This window comes from Myotis nattereri (assembly GCF_964212035.1).
Source record: "Myotis nattereri genome assembly, chromosome: 1".
NCBI lineage: Eukaryota > Metazoa > Chordata > Mammalia > Chiroptera > Vespertilionidae > Myotis > Myotis nattereri.
The window spans coordinates 18,311,046-18,328,661 of NC_138075.1; the positions used below are offsets into that span (position 1 = coordinate 18,311,046).

Sequence of the window (17,616 nt, forward strand, 5' to 3'; positions counted from 1 at the left end):
TCAGGTTTCATTTAACTGATACTTCTTTTAGAAGCTTTTCCCAAATTTCCTGATTGGTTCAAATTTCCTGTAATATATCCTCATATTACCATGAATTCCTTTCCCTAATTATCACAGAGCAACTTGGCAACTGTTAGGATAATATTTGATTTGTGTTGTCTCATTACACTGAAAATTCTCTGAAATGGAGAACCATGTTGGTTTCTGGTGGCCATTGAATCCTGAGTCCCTATCACAGTGCTTGACATGTAGTAGACTCCCAATAAATATGTATTAAGTGAATGAATCAATAGGCGAGTTGCTCAAAATAGCACAACATGAAAGACATGGAAAAAAGAATAAGAGACATTTTTCATGGAGTACCTAATAGCATGGAATTAGAGAGGTAGTTTCAAAGAAGATGAAACGAAATCCACATTGCTAGTGGAACATTCCAGAGGGTGGTGACTACATATTATCTCTATACTTCTATTCTTGATTTTGATGAAGTTGAAAATTTAAGGTTTGTTTTGAACTTTAGGAGCAACAGATAAATCAACTAAAAGTTTTTAAGTACTGAAGTGGTGGAAAGAGAAACGTCTATCTATAAGAATACATAAGGAATGACATTTCAAATAATCTCCTCAAATTCCATCTTGTAATGAGAATGACTAACACAGACAAATTCAGTGATTGATTTTTATTGAGAGTCATTTCTATGACATTTGGGAAAATTAACAATTGACAGATGATGTCCACATGTAGCCCTAGTGAAGATTCTCAACTCTGGCCATACAATTGAACTATCTGGAAGGTTTTTAGAACACAGAAATGTCTAAAACTTGGTCCAGGACAATTAAGTAACTGTTTCTGAGGGATGGGACAAACACTTTTATTATGTAAAGCTTTTCAGATGACTCTAATGTGTAGGCATGGCTGAGAAGCACTGGTGTATACTGAATCTGTCAGTAAAATATTTTCATCAACACAATGTTATTAAGAAGACCTCTGACTGTTACATTTGAGTTTTTGCCATGGTTATTGTGAATATTCTAAAGGTCCTGTGATTTTTGTTTTGTATGGCTTATTCTGTAAACAGTTATCCTTTTGATTTATCAGGTCTCCTAAGATATTGCCACTTGTGGATAACGTTACATAAATTATTTTGATCCAAATATCATCTCTAAAACATAGAGAAAGCAATAGGAGATGTTGAAAAGGATTAATTTATTGTGTAGAGATTGTGGGGATTTATAATGGATAAAGCTGAGCAATCTGAAAGACAAGATTAATTTTGAAGGCTGTGAACTTGTTCATCTAACTTTGCATCATATCCATTTGCCCCAAATTTTCTCTTGACTTTGTTAGTTCAGAAGTGCAGAGCTTTCTCAAAGTTTTATTGGGGGAGCCAACTTGTAGGAACCATTTATCAGAGGGATGAGAGGAGTGATTCTCTACTTGCTAATCCCATTGTTATAACCAAGAAAAATCAGATCCTACTTCTTCCTCAAATTTTTTCTTACCATTTAAGTCTTATGTAATCACTAGGACGAACATAACATTTATCATCCAAAACAGGATATTTCTGTGAGTTAAAACAGGGTGCTAATAGTATGCCAGAATACTAGGTGAGAATTTGTACTGTCCCAGGAAAACCTACCTAGGGTCTCCTTGGTGATCTCTCTGTTGCCTCCTATATATATCTTTGATGATTATTCATGTATGATGTATGTGTGTGTGCTTTCATTAAACAAATGACCAAACAGACATGTTCCCTAGCTTCCAGAAACTCACAGCAATGGGAGGTACAGGCAGGTAAATGGGATTAACATATAGGGTGATAAATGCTTTGGTGGGGTTCAGGACACACTTAAACCAGACTGGAGACTCTAGCACAGTCTCCCTGGAGGAGTCTTCAGCAAGACCTTTAAATATCTCAGTCAACCTGCTTTCTTTAATTGCTCATCACGTTCATTTCAAACCTTTTCAAATTTCTAACTCTGCCAGCTCTACCCTCAATATTAGTACATACTCTTTTTATTTTTTTAAATTTATTTTATGGTTGAGAGTATGCTCTTTTAATAATTCATAGAAAAGAAAGAAACCTTGAGATAAGGATTTCTTGAATTCCCTTTCAATAAGCCTATTAATTTACCTGCACCTGCCCCATCTCTTACTATTACTTTTCTTATTGCAATGTAAAAAGTCACCATCTTTGGTAGAAGGTCAATCCCTCTCCTTGGTGCTCTTAAAAATTGTTCTTTCTTCACTTTATTTTAGCCTCTCCCTCTCTACTGACTCTTTTCCCTGTTCCCAGTTACAAATACCTGATCATGATTCTCAAGTCTAGTGTCCACCCAGATCTTATCCTTAAGAACCCCAACGTACCCACTTCTAGTCCTCCTTACTCTGCCTTTTTTTCTTTTTACCATATCTGCAAATCCCTTCTAAATTAGTATATATATATTTGTTATGTTTTTGATTCATTGTCTATCTCCTTCCATTCAAATGCAAGCTCCACCAGGGGCACAGATCTTTGTCCATTTGTTCCCTGGTATATGTCTATCTCTTAGAACAACAATTGGCACATAATATGGACTGAATAAATATTTCCTGAATGAATGAATGAAAAAATTATGTCCTAATGTCTACTTTGATGTACCAAAGGCACCTCAAATGTCATATGCCCCAAAATGAATTCCTAACTTACCCCCTGCATCTCCACAGCAAATGTACGGAAAACTTCTCTATCTTGGCAAATATGCTCATCAACCACACAGGTGTCCGAGTTAGAAATTGAATGAAATTCTTCTCCATCTCTCTCCCCTTCCAAATCAATCAACCTTCTAATTTATTATGTATTCCTATTTATTTCTCAAATCTGGTCACTTTTTCTTTATTCCCAAATAACCACCCTCATTCAGTTCTCCAGCTCCTCTTCCCCAGGGCCCTGATTCAACCTCCTCACTGGCTTCCTGTCTTCAGTCTTGCTCCACTTCTACTCTTGTCCACAGCACAGTCAAGGGAAGGTTTCTAGAACATCTGATCTGTCACTTCCCTATTGTAACCATTCAGTGGCTTGGCCTTAGGGAAGATTTCAAACTCCTTCCAATGATTCACAGGCCCTGCTTACCTCCTCCCAATCTTATTTTTCTCTACTGCTCCTTCCCAGCCTCAAGAAGGTTAGTTTAATTTCACAGACAGCCAAGGCTTTTCTTTTCTGCTTGGAACTCTCTTTCTACTTATTTTTTATTCAATTATTTAGCCAGATAATGCAGATTGCAAATTAAGTGCCATTTCCTCTAGGAAGCCTTCCCTGACTACCCCCCACCATCCATGTAATACACCTCTCATATGAGTCTCCACAGACAAGGGAAGACAGAATAGGCAATTGTATAAGGGAGATGAGGGAAAAGGAAGAACTGTAGGGGAATTTGAAGTTTTTAGCTTGCAAGCCATTAAATGACAGTGCTGTTAAAAGGAAGAGTAGGGAAGGAGCAGTTTAGGGGAAGATGAAGAGTTTATTTTGGGATATACTGAGTGTGTCCTGCTTGTGGGACATCAAGGTGATGATATTGGGAAGGAAGGTTGTAATGCAGGCCTGAACTTTTAAGAACAGGTCAGGACTAGAGATACTCACTTAGGAATTAGTTATATTAGGTAATAGTGAAATCAGACATCATTTGCTACATTTATGGCAAAATGTAAGCATTCGTACCAGTGGTAAAAAGTGAGTCAAGAATCGGCAATTAGGATAGATCAATTATAGACAGAGAAATCTGTTTATGGGAGAAATTCCCAGCTAAGATTTTGCCACATCCCAAGATATATTAAAATACATTAAGAATTATTAAATGTTCAAGACCAAATGAATTAAAATTTATTTTAGCTTAAAAAAATCATTTAGGAATTAGGGAATGGAGATGTAGCAAAATAAAATAAACATTTCAAACATAAAAATTTCATATACATTGCATATGTAGATTATTTTTCTGGATAGAGCACATTTGGAACATAGCATGAACATTGCAAACTTTTTTATAGTAAAAAAATGACTTACATCCTGGAAATATTGGGCAGATTTGAAAATGCATGACTGGGAATGGTTTTCAGATGAGTCTCTGTAAACTTCCTATAAAAATAAGTTACACAATTAAAATTTTATTCATTGGACTTTTCTAATAACTTACCTTAATTATACAAAACACATTACTAGAGGCATGATGGTTCTTACAATATATATTTCATCTTACATAATAAAAAAATTAATACACAATGAAAAAACAAAATACAGTTTTTTCTCAACAAAACAAGAATTAAGAATGAGAATCAAATGCAGAAAGTAAATCTTTAAACTTCATCTCTGAATTAGCAGTAAACTGGTATGCTGTGTCTAACAGCATATTCAGTGTATTAACTAAAGGGCAACATCATATATTCATAAGTTTATCAGGACTACAGAATTCATATCATGCACTTGTCAATGGAAAGGTCTTGGAATGCCATTAGAATATTAAGAGTAACTAGAGGCCTGGTGCAAGGATTCATGCACTGGTGGGTTCCCTTGGCCTGGCCTATAACCTCTCGCAATTCAGGAACCCTCAGGGAATGTCGGAGGCCCAGTGAACGTATTCAGCCCAATCCCCACAGGCCATGCTGAGGGATTCATGCAGCGGGCCTCTAGTATGCATATAAGATCTTTGGTTAATCTCTTCCCACCCTCTCCCCTCCCCCTATCTCTGAGATTCATTAGTCGATTCCATGTTTCCATGCCTGTACATTGAGCGTCTGCCCCCTGGTGGTCAGTGAACATCATAGCTACCAGTCAAACGGTTGTATGGTCGAACGGTCGCTTAGGCTTTTATACATATATATATATTTTAGAGACCCGGTGCACAAAATTTGTGCACTCAGGGGGAGGGGGTCCCTCAGCCCGGCCTGTGCCCTCTCGCAGTCTGGGACCCCTCAGGGGATGACCACTTGCTGGCTTAGGCCTGCTCCCCGGGGGATTGGGCCTAAGCTGGCAATCAGACATCACTCTGGCAGCCCGGCAGCCCTTGGGGGATGTCCACTGCCAGCGGGGAGCAGGCCTAAGCTGCAGTCAGACATCCTTAGCGCTGCTGAGGAGGCAGGAGAGGCTCCCACCACCACCGCTGTACTGGCAGCCATCAGCCTAGCTTGTGGCTGAGCAGAGCTCTCCTATGTGAAAGCACACTGACCACCAGAGGGCAGCTCCTGCATTAAGCGTCTGCCCCCTGGTGGTCAGTGTGTGTCATAGTGACCAGTCATTCCCAGTCTTTCTGCTGGTAGGGTCAGTTTGCATATTACCCTTTTACTATATAGGATAGAGGCCTGGTGCACAGGTGGGGGCTGGCTGGTTTGCCCTGAAGGGTGTCCCGGATCAGGGTGGGGGTCCCGCTGGGATGCCTGGCCAGCCTGGGTGAGGGGCTGATGGGTGTTTGCAGGCTGGTCAAGCCCCCCCAGTGGGGACCCTCACCCCATGGAGGTTTGGCCAGTCTGGGTGAGGGGTTGATGGCTGTTTTCAGGCTGGCCACACCCTCTTCAGGGTGGGGGTCCCCACTGGGGTTCCTGGCCAGTCTGGGTGAGGGGCTGAGGGCCGTTTTCAGGCTGGTGGGCGACTGAAGCCCCCAGCCTCTCTTTTTTTTCTTTTTTCTTTTTATTCTGGGATTTATTTACCTTCTATAGCTATCACTGGAGCTGAGAGCCGGCTCCAGCTCTGAGGCCCGGATCCAGCTCTGAGGCCGTGGTGGATGATAGCAGGTATCTGGGGTTTGTTTGGCTTCTATTGTTGAAACTCTGTTGCCATCACTGGTGCTCTAAGCTCTGAGGCCGTGGTGGCTGAAAGCAGGTATCTGGGGTTTGTTTAGCTTCTATAATTGAAACATTCTTGCTTAGAGTGTAGCTTAGAGCTGGGCCGCAGCAGGCGGGGAACCTTGGCTTCCTCCATCACTGGAGCAAGCAAGCCTCATGTTTGCTTCAGCTGCGTGGCTGCTGGCTGCCATCTTTGTTGGCAGTTAATTTGCATATCCTACTGATTAGCCAATGGGAAGTGTAGCGGAGGTATGGTCAATTACCATGTTTGTCTATTATTAGATAGGACATAGGTTAAATGTATTTGAGCCCTAACCTGGTGGCTCAGTTGGTTGGAGTGTCATCACATACACCAAATCTAAATTTGGGTTCTATTCCCAGTCAGGGCACAGGTTTGATCCCCTGTTGGGACACGTAAGGAAAGCAACCAATTGATGTTTCTCTCTGTTTCTCACTCTCTCTGTTTCTCACTCTCTCTCTGTTTCTCACTCTCTCTCTCCCCCTCCCTTCTTCTCTCTAAAATCAATAAAAAACATATCTTTGGGTGAATATTAAAAAAAAGGATTTGCTATATCTTAAAGATTAAAAATTTTTGCTGGAACAAAGGTCTCGTCCACTAGTACCTTATTAAATCATCTACTTGCTGCAGCTTGGAAACAGCTAACAGACAAGGGCTAATTCTCCCCAGGATCATGGTATGTTGTGGCTTTTCTTCCAGTTTGCTTTTTGGATACTTTTCAGAAGTCTGAGACTGTTTTCCTTATAGATACTAAGATATCTTCATGCCTTCCAGTGTGTCTCTCCACCTAGGAGCCCATTTTTTTACTTCCTGTCTTTGCTATAGCAACTGCTTGAATAGAATCCTGAATGAAAAAAAGGTGTACCTACTATCCTAGTTCACATTGCAAAAAGATAACGTCTCATTGTGCGCACCACCTCCATGGATCTGTTCTGCTATTTAAAAATTGGCAATCATACATCATTCATTTATTACTTTATTTGAAGATTTAGATGGAAATTATGTATTTTCCTCTCCGGGTTTCAGGGTTGTTTCTCTACAATCAGTTACCTTGTTCTATGCATTCTTTGAACTACTAATTTCTGCAGTGATTGAAATATACAGGGGTGGGCAAAAGTAGGCTTATAGTTATTCATTTAGAAAATAATACAATAATTAATAAATAATACAAGAATAAACTGTCTTAGATACTCACAACTGTAAGCTTACTTTTGCCCATCTCTGTGTTTAGCACTTCCAGGTTCCATTCCTGTTTGTCAGGGTGCTGAAAGTCACCCCTTCATCCTAATCATAAGGAAAAAGCTGATCAGACTGAAAAAATAACAACTCTTCTTGTACACATGAGGGAAGACACAGAGCAAACTGGGGAGACAGCCAGATACAGGGGGTCCGGCTTCCCAGAGCAGAGGCTCATGAGGGAAACCATGAGTGTCCAGGGTACAAAAACCTGAACTGTGATTGACGAATCACTGGAGGCCCAGTGTGGACAATCCTGATAGTTGAAAACTCCAGAGGGACCCAGTCATAGAGGGACCTCCACAATTTTGTGAGATTTACCTCCATTATCTTGATGAGGTTCTAATAGTAAATATCAGAGAAAAATCCCCCTGTGCTTCTAGCAGAGGGAGGGGAAGAGGAACTGTTTGGAAACACACCAGAGCACTCTGTTCTTAGCAAGGCCTGCCTCAGGGGAACTAGGTAACCACAGCCTAACGGACCTGGGGAAGGGACATGCCCAACTCCAGCCCAGTGTAAGCATCCTGTCCTACAAAGGGGAGGGGAAAAAAACCTGAGAAACACTGTGAAGTTCACAGTCTAGGCACAGGCTTGATAAATGTCTAAGACCTAATCACGGGGCAATAGACCCCTTCCCATCCCCGACACTTCACTACCACATTGCTAGCAGCCTATTTGTAGCAGCTCCTTTCACTTGGTGTATCATGTCTGCTTATTGAGAATTATATCTGTGACTTTCCAAATCAAAGCCTCAGCAGAGCCAAATTAGTTAATAAAAGGACCTATTCAATAATATAGCCAATAATATTGTGGTAAGTCTGCATGGTGACAGATGATTACTACAATTAGTAGAGTGATCACATTGTGAGGTATAAAAATGACAAATCACTACATTGTTTACCTGAAGCTATTATAACTAATATTAGAGGCCCGATGCACGAAAATTTGTGCAAGAGTAGGCCTTCCTCCTCCTGGCTGCCGGCAGGCACCCGGGACCTGGGCTTTGCTCCGGCCCCCACTTCGTCCAGAATGACATCTGGGAGGATGTCTGGTCTAATTAGCATATTACCCTTTTATTGTTATAGATAAGTTGTATACTAACTATACTTAAATAAAAATAAATAAAAGAACCTATTAACTTGGAGGGCAGAAAGTGTTGTGAATGACAAAAGTGCAGATTGTTAGCCCTTTGCAAATCTTGGTGATTCAGCAAGAAGCCCAATGCTGCCTTACTACGATTTCAGAAATTCAGGTCCCATAAATTCCCTTCCCTTCCTCACAAGTCTCACTCATGCGAGTCTTACATTCTCTTAATTGGATTGATTAAAAGCCAGTTGGTCCAGATCCAAGACTCTGAAGTTACAAAGATATGAGAATAACAAGTCGTTTGACTGCAATCTCCAAGGAAAATTGGGCCGTGACGAAGGAAAACAAAGGATAAGATAAACACCTGTTGGGTATCATCCAACAAGACTGAGTTTCTTAAACTCAAAGATAGTCTTATTTATAGAGCTTGTCCTAGGGCATTGGTCTTAGGGCATACCCATTGTTAGATGACACACTGCTAGTAGGTGATGTGGACCTAATTTACAACTTACATTAACTAAACCTTTTGGGGTATATTCTGTGTTCAAAAGTAAATAACATTTAATTTAAAATAAATTCAAGTAATGATTTCTAAGCTGGACAGGTACATGCAAAAAATGAAACTGGACCACCAACTTACACCACACACAAGAATAAACTTAAAATGGATAAATGACTTAAATATAAGTCATTAAGCCATAAAAATCCTAGAAAACATAGGCTAAAATCTCAGACATCTCTTGTAGCAATATTTTTGCTGATATATCTCCTATGGCAAAGGAAACAAACAAAAAAATAAATGAGACTACATCAAAATAAAAGGCTTCTGCACAGCAAAAGAAACCATCAAGAAAAGGAAAAGGGAACCAACTACTACATGAGAGAACATATTCATTAATGATACATCTGATAAGTGGTTAATTTCCAGAATATATAAGGAACTTATACAACTCAACACCAAGAAGACAAACAATCCAATTAAAAAATGGGCAAAGGACCTGAATAGATACTTCTCCAAAGAGGACATACAGATGGCTAAGAGACATATGAAAAAAAAATGCTCAATGTCACTAATCATCAGAGCGATGCAAATTAAAGCTACAATGAGATATTACCTCACACCTGCCAGAATGGCTACCATCAATAAATCAATAAACAACAACTGCTGGTGAGGATGTGAAGAAAAGGGAACCCTTCTGCACTGTTGGTGGGAATGCAGACTGGTGCAGCTGCTGTGGCAAACAGTATGGAGTTGCCTCAAAAAATTAAAAATGGAACTGCCTTTTGATCCACCAATCCCACTTCTCAGAATATATCCTAAGAATCCCAAAAAACCAATCATAAAGATTATATGTACCCCTATGTTCATAGCAGTGTTATTATTTTTTTTTTTTTTGCATAGCAGCCTTATTTACAACTAGAGGCCTGGTGCACAAAATTTGTGCACCAATACAGTCCCTAAGCCTGGCCTATAATTAGGGCCATCTTCCCCAGCTGCCCGTAGCTGGCCTCACCCCCCGCCACCACAACCCCCCCCCCCAGTTCCCCGTTCGCCATCGGGTGATTGGAGCCTGACGGCTGTGGGAAGGGACCTAGAGGTCAGCTGTTCCTGCCCACTTGCCAGCCCCGCCCCTGATGTGGATCACCCTCTATGTATGGGGTGACCAGCGGGGTGGAGGCCTTGGCCTGGTGCCACCCACATCCCTTGCCACCCAACCCTTGTTCCCTGTTTGCCATTAGGTGATTGGAGCCTGCCAGCCAGGGAAAGGGACCAAGAGGTGGGCAGTGTGTCTCATAGTGACTGGTCAAGTGGTCATTCTGGTAATTCCACCATTAGGGTCAATTTGCATATTACCCTTTTATTATATAGGATAGCCAAGATCTGGAAACAGCCCAAGTGTTCATTAGTAGATGAATGGATGAAAAAGCTGTGGTACATTTATACTATGGAATACTATGCAGCTGTAAAAAAGAATATCTTAACCTTTGAGACAGCATGGAGGGACCTGGAGATTATTATACTAAGCAAAATAAGCCAGCCAGAGAAAGAAAAATGCCATATGATCTCACTTATATGTGGAATCTAATGAACAAAATAAACTGATGAACAAAATAGAACCAGAGGCATGGGTACATGGAACAGAATGACAGCTCTAAGAGGGGAAGGAGGTGCGTGGGAGGCTAGATGAAAGAAGGTGTAGAGATTAGCCAAAGAACATATATGCAAAGCCCACGAACCCAGAAAACAGTGTGGTGAAGGCCAGAGAGGGGTGGGTAGGGACTGGGTGGAAGTGGGCAAAGGGGGGAGGCATGGGGGACATCTGTAATAGTGTTAACACTAAAAAACCCAAAACCAAAACCAAAAAGGAATATTACCACTATTTACTATTAATGATTAAGACATCACATATGACTCATCAGGAAAAAATAGTTTACAGTTTCATATCCTAAGTGGAGTACGTACATTTAATAGTTAAACAAGTTGGCTTTGGGATATGGAAATTATAAGGGAGAATAAATATTTAAGCTGATGATGCAATTTAATTTGTTTTTTCTATGACTTACTGAACTAAGCATGATCAGTGAGACTATGACTTAGAGAATCAATTGTCTCCTTTGAGCCTTGCTGAGGCAAGATTTATATTTCTCAGATGTCTACACTTGGAAGGCATGATCAGAAATAGAAATGCCTGTGAAACGCCACGGTTTGCAGGACAGGATCCAGTTTTAAGTGCTGATCTGTGTTCCTGCAGTAGCTGTGGGGGAGGGAACTCTGGTCCATGCAAGGAAAAGGAGCAGATAGCTCCCTGTTCCAACAAGAACAGTTTGTGCAATTAAGTTTTTCACAGTCACCTTGCATGATAGATAGTAGGCTCATTTCACTGAACTTTTATCAATGTGTAAATCCAATCAGCATTCCAACATCCTGTTTCTTAGAAGGTTTCTGAAATCATAGCTCCATTGTACGTGTGTGCACACATGTGGATGTGGGTTGTCATTAATGTGCCTGCTTCCCACTGCAGCCCCTGCTTGATAAAGAATGTGAAGTATGAGGGTGGAGCATGACTGAATTTTTCTGAGTTGAGAAGCCTGGTCGGCCCTCCCTGGCATGGCTGAGCTAAGCATGTGTGGTCCTATTTGTGTGTCACAGTTTTGGTCCTTTGGCAATCAGGCTGAGAGTATTTTGTGATTCTGCATCAAGTTTATCTGTTTAATATTGTCACCTGCATTTTAAGGGCCTCCTTTTGCATTAAATAGCTGTGTCAAGCAATCAACTGGATTTCTTTGAGATGTACCAAGTGTGTAACACTGAACTACCAACGTGACCATAGAAATCCAGATACTTGTACATCATAAAGTTGTGTATTGTAATAAAATGGACAATATTGATAAATTTAAATATGACATGTACCATTTGCCCCATGGTTTTACTTTATTGAGGATAAATTATTACTGATAAATTTGTTTTATCATTGTGCAATTTGTTGTTAATCCTCACTAGATTTTTTTCATTGATATTTTTAGAAAGAGTGGAAGGGAGGGGTGGAGGGGGAGAGAAAAATATCGATGTGAGAGAGAAACATCGATTGGTTGCCTGCCCAGGTATGTTCCCTTGACTTGGAATCAAACCTGAGACCCTTCGGTGCACAGGCTGATGCTCTAACCGCAGAGACATACTGGCCAGAGCATATTATACAATTTTTAAAATACTTTGTGGTGAGTTGTGAGAGAGCAGACAAGAAAAGGAATTAAAATCAAGGACGTAGACCCAGAAGGATCATGCAGTCAAATGTTTGGACTGTTAACAAATAAACTATACTTGTAAGTATGAAATAATTTTAAATCTGTATCATGTTATGTTTTCAAATTTTGGTGGTAGAGTGGAGTTTTAGTCAATGTTGCTACTGAATTATTTATAAGTAATATGAAAATACCAGGTGATAACTACAATGGAATGTGTGACACTGTAGCTGAATAGTATAACACACCACTCAGATTTCAAGGTCACCTGTGAGTCATCTTTTGGGGACAATTTCCATTAGGATTTTAATTTTTGTCATCTGAGTCTTAGGAACCCAGGCAATGGCTTCATGGGTTTGCTTATGGAAACTGTCTGGCTTGGGCCATCTGAGAGAAATTTTTATTTGTAATGCTTGGTTTAGGTCTCTTGATTAAAAAAAAATAATTTCATTTTATTTCATTCTTTGGGATAATTTTTGTATTGAACCTTCCCCTCTCACAAGTTTAAAGTATAATTTACATCCAGTGAAATGCACACATCCTAAATGTATACAAATATATAAGTACTAGTGGCCCGGTGCACGAAATTCGTGCATGGAGCGGGGGGTTCCCTTAGCCCAGTCTGCACCCTCTCCAACTGGGGACCCCTTGGGGGATGTCCCACAGGGATTTGGCCTAAACCGGCAGTCAGACATCCCTCTTGCAATCGGAGACTGCTGGCTCCTAACCACTCACCTGCCTTCCTGCGTAATCGTCCCTAACTGCCTCTGCCTGCCTGATTGCCCCTAACCCCTCTGACTGCCTGCCTGATCACCCCTAACTGCCCTCCCCTGCCGGCCTGATCTCGCCCCCTACAGCCATCCCCTGCAGCCTGATCTCACCCCCAACTGCCCTCCCCTGCCAGCCTGATTGCCCCTAACTGCCTCTACCTGCCTGATAATCCCTAACTGCCCTCCTCTGCTGTCCTGATCTCGCCCCCAACTGCTCTCCCCTGCAGGCCTGATCTTGCCCCTAACTGCCCTCCCCTGCTGGCCAATTTGGTTCTGATTGGTCAGTTTCTATGCCAGTCAGCATCAAAAACTCTGCCTCCTAGGCAGCCATTGGCTCCTCACTGTTCACCCAGATTTGGTTTTGATTGGTTAGTTTCTATGCCAGTTAACATCTCCGGGCCTATCTCCAGGCCTGATCAGAGAGGTGGGACTGATCAGCAGCCCCCTCACGGAGGCCTTGAGAGAAAGAGGCGTGGCTGCTGGTGAAGCCTGGAGAGAAAGAGAGAGGCAACAGTTGATCAACAGCTGCCATGGAGGCTGCAGATCAGACCGTGCCTCTCTCTCTGGGCCTGATCCGCAGCTCCCTCGGCAGTCAGTGCTGGGTTGCTGTGCCTGCACTGGCGGTAGTCAGTGCTGGGTCGCCACGGCAGCCCAGCACTGACTGCAGGACTGCTGGTGTTCGGTAGAGCCTTCGGTAGGTCGTTATGGATCCTGGGTTTTTATATATTAGGACTAGGGGCCCGGTGCACGAAATTCGTGCACTGGTTGTGTGTGGGGGGGGTGAGTGTCCCTCAGCCCAGCCTGTCCCCTCTCACATACTGGGAGCCCTCAGGCGCTGACCCCCATCACCCTCCGATCGCCTAATCGGCCCCTTGCCCAGGCCTGACGCCTCCGCCAGAGGTGTTAGGCTTGGACAGGGGACCCCCATCTCCCCCCGATCACTGGCTCTGGCCCCCGCCCAGGCCTGAGGCCTCTGGCCCAGGAATTATGCCTGGGCAGGGGACCCCCATCTCCCTCTGATTGCTTGCTCCACCCCCCGCCCAAGCCTGACGCCTCTGACCCAGGCTTCAGGCCTGGGCAAGGGGACCATCATATCTCCCCAATCCCTGGCTCCGCCCCCCACCCAGGCCTGATGCTTCAGCCAGAGGAGTTGACCCTCATCACCCTCCGATCACCAATCACCGGATCGGCCCCTTGACCAGGCCTGAGGCCCCCAGCAGAGGTGTCAGGCCTGGGCAGGGGACCCCCAGGTCCCCGCGGTTGCAGGCTCCGCCCCTGCCCAGGCCTAACGCCTCTGGCCTAGGCGTCCGGCCCAGGCAGCGGGGACCTGCAGTGGCAGCGGGGGGCGCTGCGATCGTGGGCTTCGCTTTAGGCCCAGGCAAGGGACCCCTAGCTCCTGGGACTGCCAGCTTCGACCGTGCCCAGCTCCCATCGCTGGCTCCACCCCTACTTCCTGCTATCACTGGCCAGGGCGGCAAAGGCGCCTGATTCTCCGATCATGGCTGGGGGGCAGGGCAAAGGCGGCCCCAGGGCCGCCTTTGCCCTGCCCCCCAGCTCTTAGCTCCCCCCTGGGTTTCAGATCACTGTCAGTGGCAGGGGGCTTCTTCCTGCTTTCCCTTTCGCCTCCCTGCATTGTGCCTACATATGCAAATTAGCCGCCATCTTGTTGGCAGTTAACTGCCATCTCAGTTGGCAGTTAATTTGCATATAGCCCTGATTAGCCAATGAAAACGGTATCGCCGTACGCCAATTACCATTTTTCTCTTTTATTAGTGTAGATACTTACACCATATGTATATGTACTCAAATATCCATGTGACTAAGACCTGGACAAAATGTAAAATGTCACCATCAGCTGAGAAAGTTCCCCTGTGCCCCTTTCAATCAATAAGCCCACCTTTCTCAGAAGATAACCACTATTCTGACTGCTATCATCACAACTTGCTTGTTTATTAACCTCACGTAAATGTGATTATACATTAGCTACCCTTTTCTGTCTGGCTTCATTTGTTCAACATAATGTTATTGAGACTCATCCATGTTGGAGAATGTATCAGTAGGTACACCTGGTATTATCAATCTTTTACATTTTAGCCATATGGTATATGTATATATATGTAAACATTCTTAATTGGTATTTTTTTATGGTTTAAAGTATTACATATGTCTCCCTTTTCCCTGATTGACCACCCCCCAACCACTCCCACCCCTGAGGAAAAGTTCCCACTGCCCCAGTGTCTGTGTCCATTGGCTATGCTAATATGCATGCATAATGCATACAAGTCCTTTAGTTGATCTCTAACCACCCCCCATGCCACTTGTCCCTGGATCTATTTTTGTTCACAGTTTTTGTTGATCATTATATCCCACATATTAGTGAGATCATGTGATATTTATCTTTCTCCAACTGGCTTATTTCCCTTAGCATAATGCTCTCCAGTTCCATCCATGCTGTTCCATCCATCCCCCAGCCCAGCTTGCACCCTCTCCAATCCAGGGCCCCTTGGGGGATGTCCGACTGCCGGTTTAGGCCTGATCTCAGGAATCAGGCCTAAACCGGCAGTTGGACATCCCTCTCACAATCTGAGACTGCTGGCTTCTAACTGCTCACCTGCCTGCCTGCCTGATCACCCCCAACTGCCCTCCTGCTGGCCTGGTTGCTCCCAACTGCCCCCCGCTGGCCTGGTTGCCCCATGCAGCCTGCTGTTCAGTGGTTTGGTCATCCCTCTCTAACCCCCCATGCAGGCCTGGTCACCCCACGCAGCCTGCTGTTCAGTCATTTGGTCATCCTTCACTAAATCCTTGCCTGCCTGGTCGCCTTATGCAGCCTGCTGTTCAGTCGTTTGATTGTCCCTCACTAATCCCCCTGCCGGCCTTGTCGCCCCATGCAGCCTGCTGTTCGGTCATCCAGCCCGTTGTTTTGGTTGTGACAGCCCCTGGCTTTTTATATATTAGGAATAGTATTCCACTGTGTAGGTGTACCACAGTTTTTTAATCCACTCATCTGCTGATGGGCACTTAGGCTATTTCCAAATCTTAGCTATTGTAAATTGTGCTGCTATGAACATAGGGGTGCATATATCCTTTCTGATTGGTGTTTCTAGTTTCTTGGGATATAGTCCTAGAAGTGGGATTACTGGGTCAAATGGGAATTCCATTTTTAATTTTTTGAGGAAATTCCATACTGTCTTCCACAGTGGCTGCACCAGTCTGCATTCCCACCAGCAGTGCATGAAGGTTCCTTTTTTTCCACATCCTTGCCAGTACTTGTCCTTTGTTGATTTGTTGATGATAGCCATTCTTACAAGTGTGAGATGGTATCTCATTGTTGTTTTGATTTGCATCTCTCAGAGGATTAGTGACTTTGAGCATGTTTTCATATGTCTCTTGGCCTTCTCTATGTCCTCTTTTGAAAAGTGTCTATTTAGGTCCATTGCCCATTTTTTGATTGGAGTAGTTATCTTCCTTTTGTTAAGTTGTATGAGTTCTCTGTAAATTTTGGAGATTAAACCCTTATCTGAAATAGCATTGGCAAATGTTCTCCCATGCAGTGGGCTTTCTTGTTGTTTTGTTGATGATTTCTTTTGCTGTGCAGAAGCTTTTTATTTTGATGTAGTCCTATTTGTCTATGTTCTCCTTATTTTCCATTGCCCTAAAACAGCCGTGGGCAAACTACGGCCCGCGGGCCGGATCCGGCCCATTTGAAATGAATAAAACTAAAAAAAACCAACAGACCGTACCCTTTTATGTAATGATGTTTACTTTGAATTTATATTAGTTCACACAAACACTCCATCCATGCTTTTGTTCCGGCCTTCCAGTCCAGTTTAAGAACCCATTGTGGCCCTCGAGTCAAAAAGTTTGCCCACCCCTGCCCTAGAAGCTGTATCAGTAAAGATATTGCTGTGACATATGCCTGATATTTTGCTGCCTATGGAATCTTTTAAGATTTTTATGGTTTCCCATCTTAAATTTAAGTCCTTTAACCATTTTGAGTTTGTTTTTGTGTATGGTATAAGTTGGTGATCTAGTTTCATTTTTTTTTTGTATGTATTTGACCAAATTTCCCAGTACCATTTATTGAAGAGACTGTCTTAACTCCATTGTATGCTCTTGCTTCCTTTGTCAAATATTAATTGAGCATAATGGCTTGGGTCAATTTCTGGGTTCTCTGTTCTGTTCCGGTGCAAAAGTATATTTGTATACAAAAGTATGAAGTTTAATTTCATTTGTCAACTTGACTGGGCCATGAGTGCTCAGAAATTTGGTTAAGCATAATTCTGGATGTGTCTGTAAGGGTGTTTATTCTCTGCATGAGTTCAGCATTTGAATCGATAGACTGAGTAAAGCAAATAACCTTCTTTAATGTAGGCAAGCCCCATCAAATCCACTGGAGGACTGGATAGAATAAAAGGCAGGCCAAGAAAGCATTCTTTCTCTCTGACTGCCTATCTTTAAGCTGGGACATCTATCTTTTCCTGCCTTTGGACTTAGACTTGAACTAGAATTTACACTAGTGGCTCTCTTCGTTCTCAGGCCTTTAGGCTCAGGCTGGAACTATACCCTCAGCTCTCCTTGTGTCCCTACCTTCTGACTGTAGATCTTAAACTTCTCAGCCTCCATTATTGTGTGAGCTAGTTCCTTATAATAAAACCAAACAACTAATCCCTCTCTCTCTCTCTCTCTCTCTCTCTCTCTCTCTCTCTCTCTCTCTCTCTCTCTCTTTCTCTCAGTATATATATGTACACACACACACACACACGAATTCATTCTTTCTTTATTATAAAGTGATCTAGGCTTACTGGTTATTTCTGCCTCCTTTTCAGATGTTATCTTATCTACCCATTTCCCTGATGTTGTACCATGAAACATACAAGACAATGGCTAACAAAGAGTCTTTCCTGCGGGGAAGGAAGGAGGCACAAGCTAATACATATTGTCTCTGCTGCAAAT

General features: G+C 42.9%; 1 protein-coding gene across 1 annotated transcript in view; it reads right to left on the reverse strand.

Annotated features, from left to right (window-relative positions):
• TSHR (thyroid stimulating hormone receptor) overlaps positions 1-17,616 on the reverse strand; it is a gene marked incomplete at both ends in the record, with an annotated part of 99,484 nt that overhangs the window by 49,500 nt on the left and 32,368 nt on the right. The window contains one exon of the mRNA XM_081114309.1: positions 4,040-4,111. Coding sequence (XP_080970435.1) covers positions 4,040-4,111 — 72 coding nt within the window. The remainder of the gene's footprint in view (positions 1-4,039; positions 4,112-17,616) is intronic.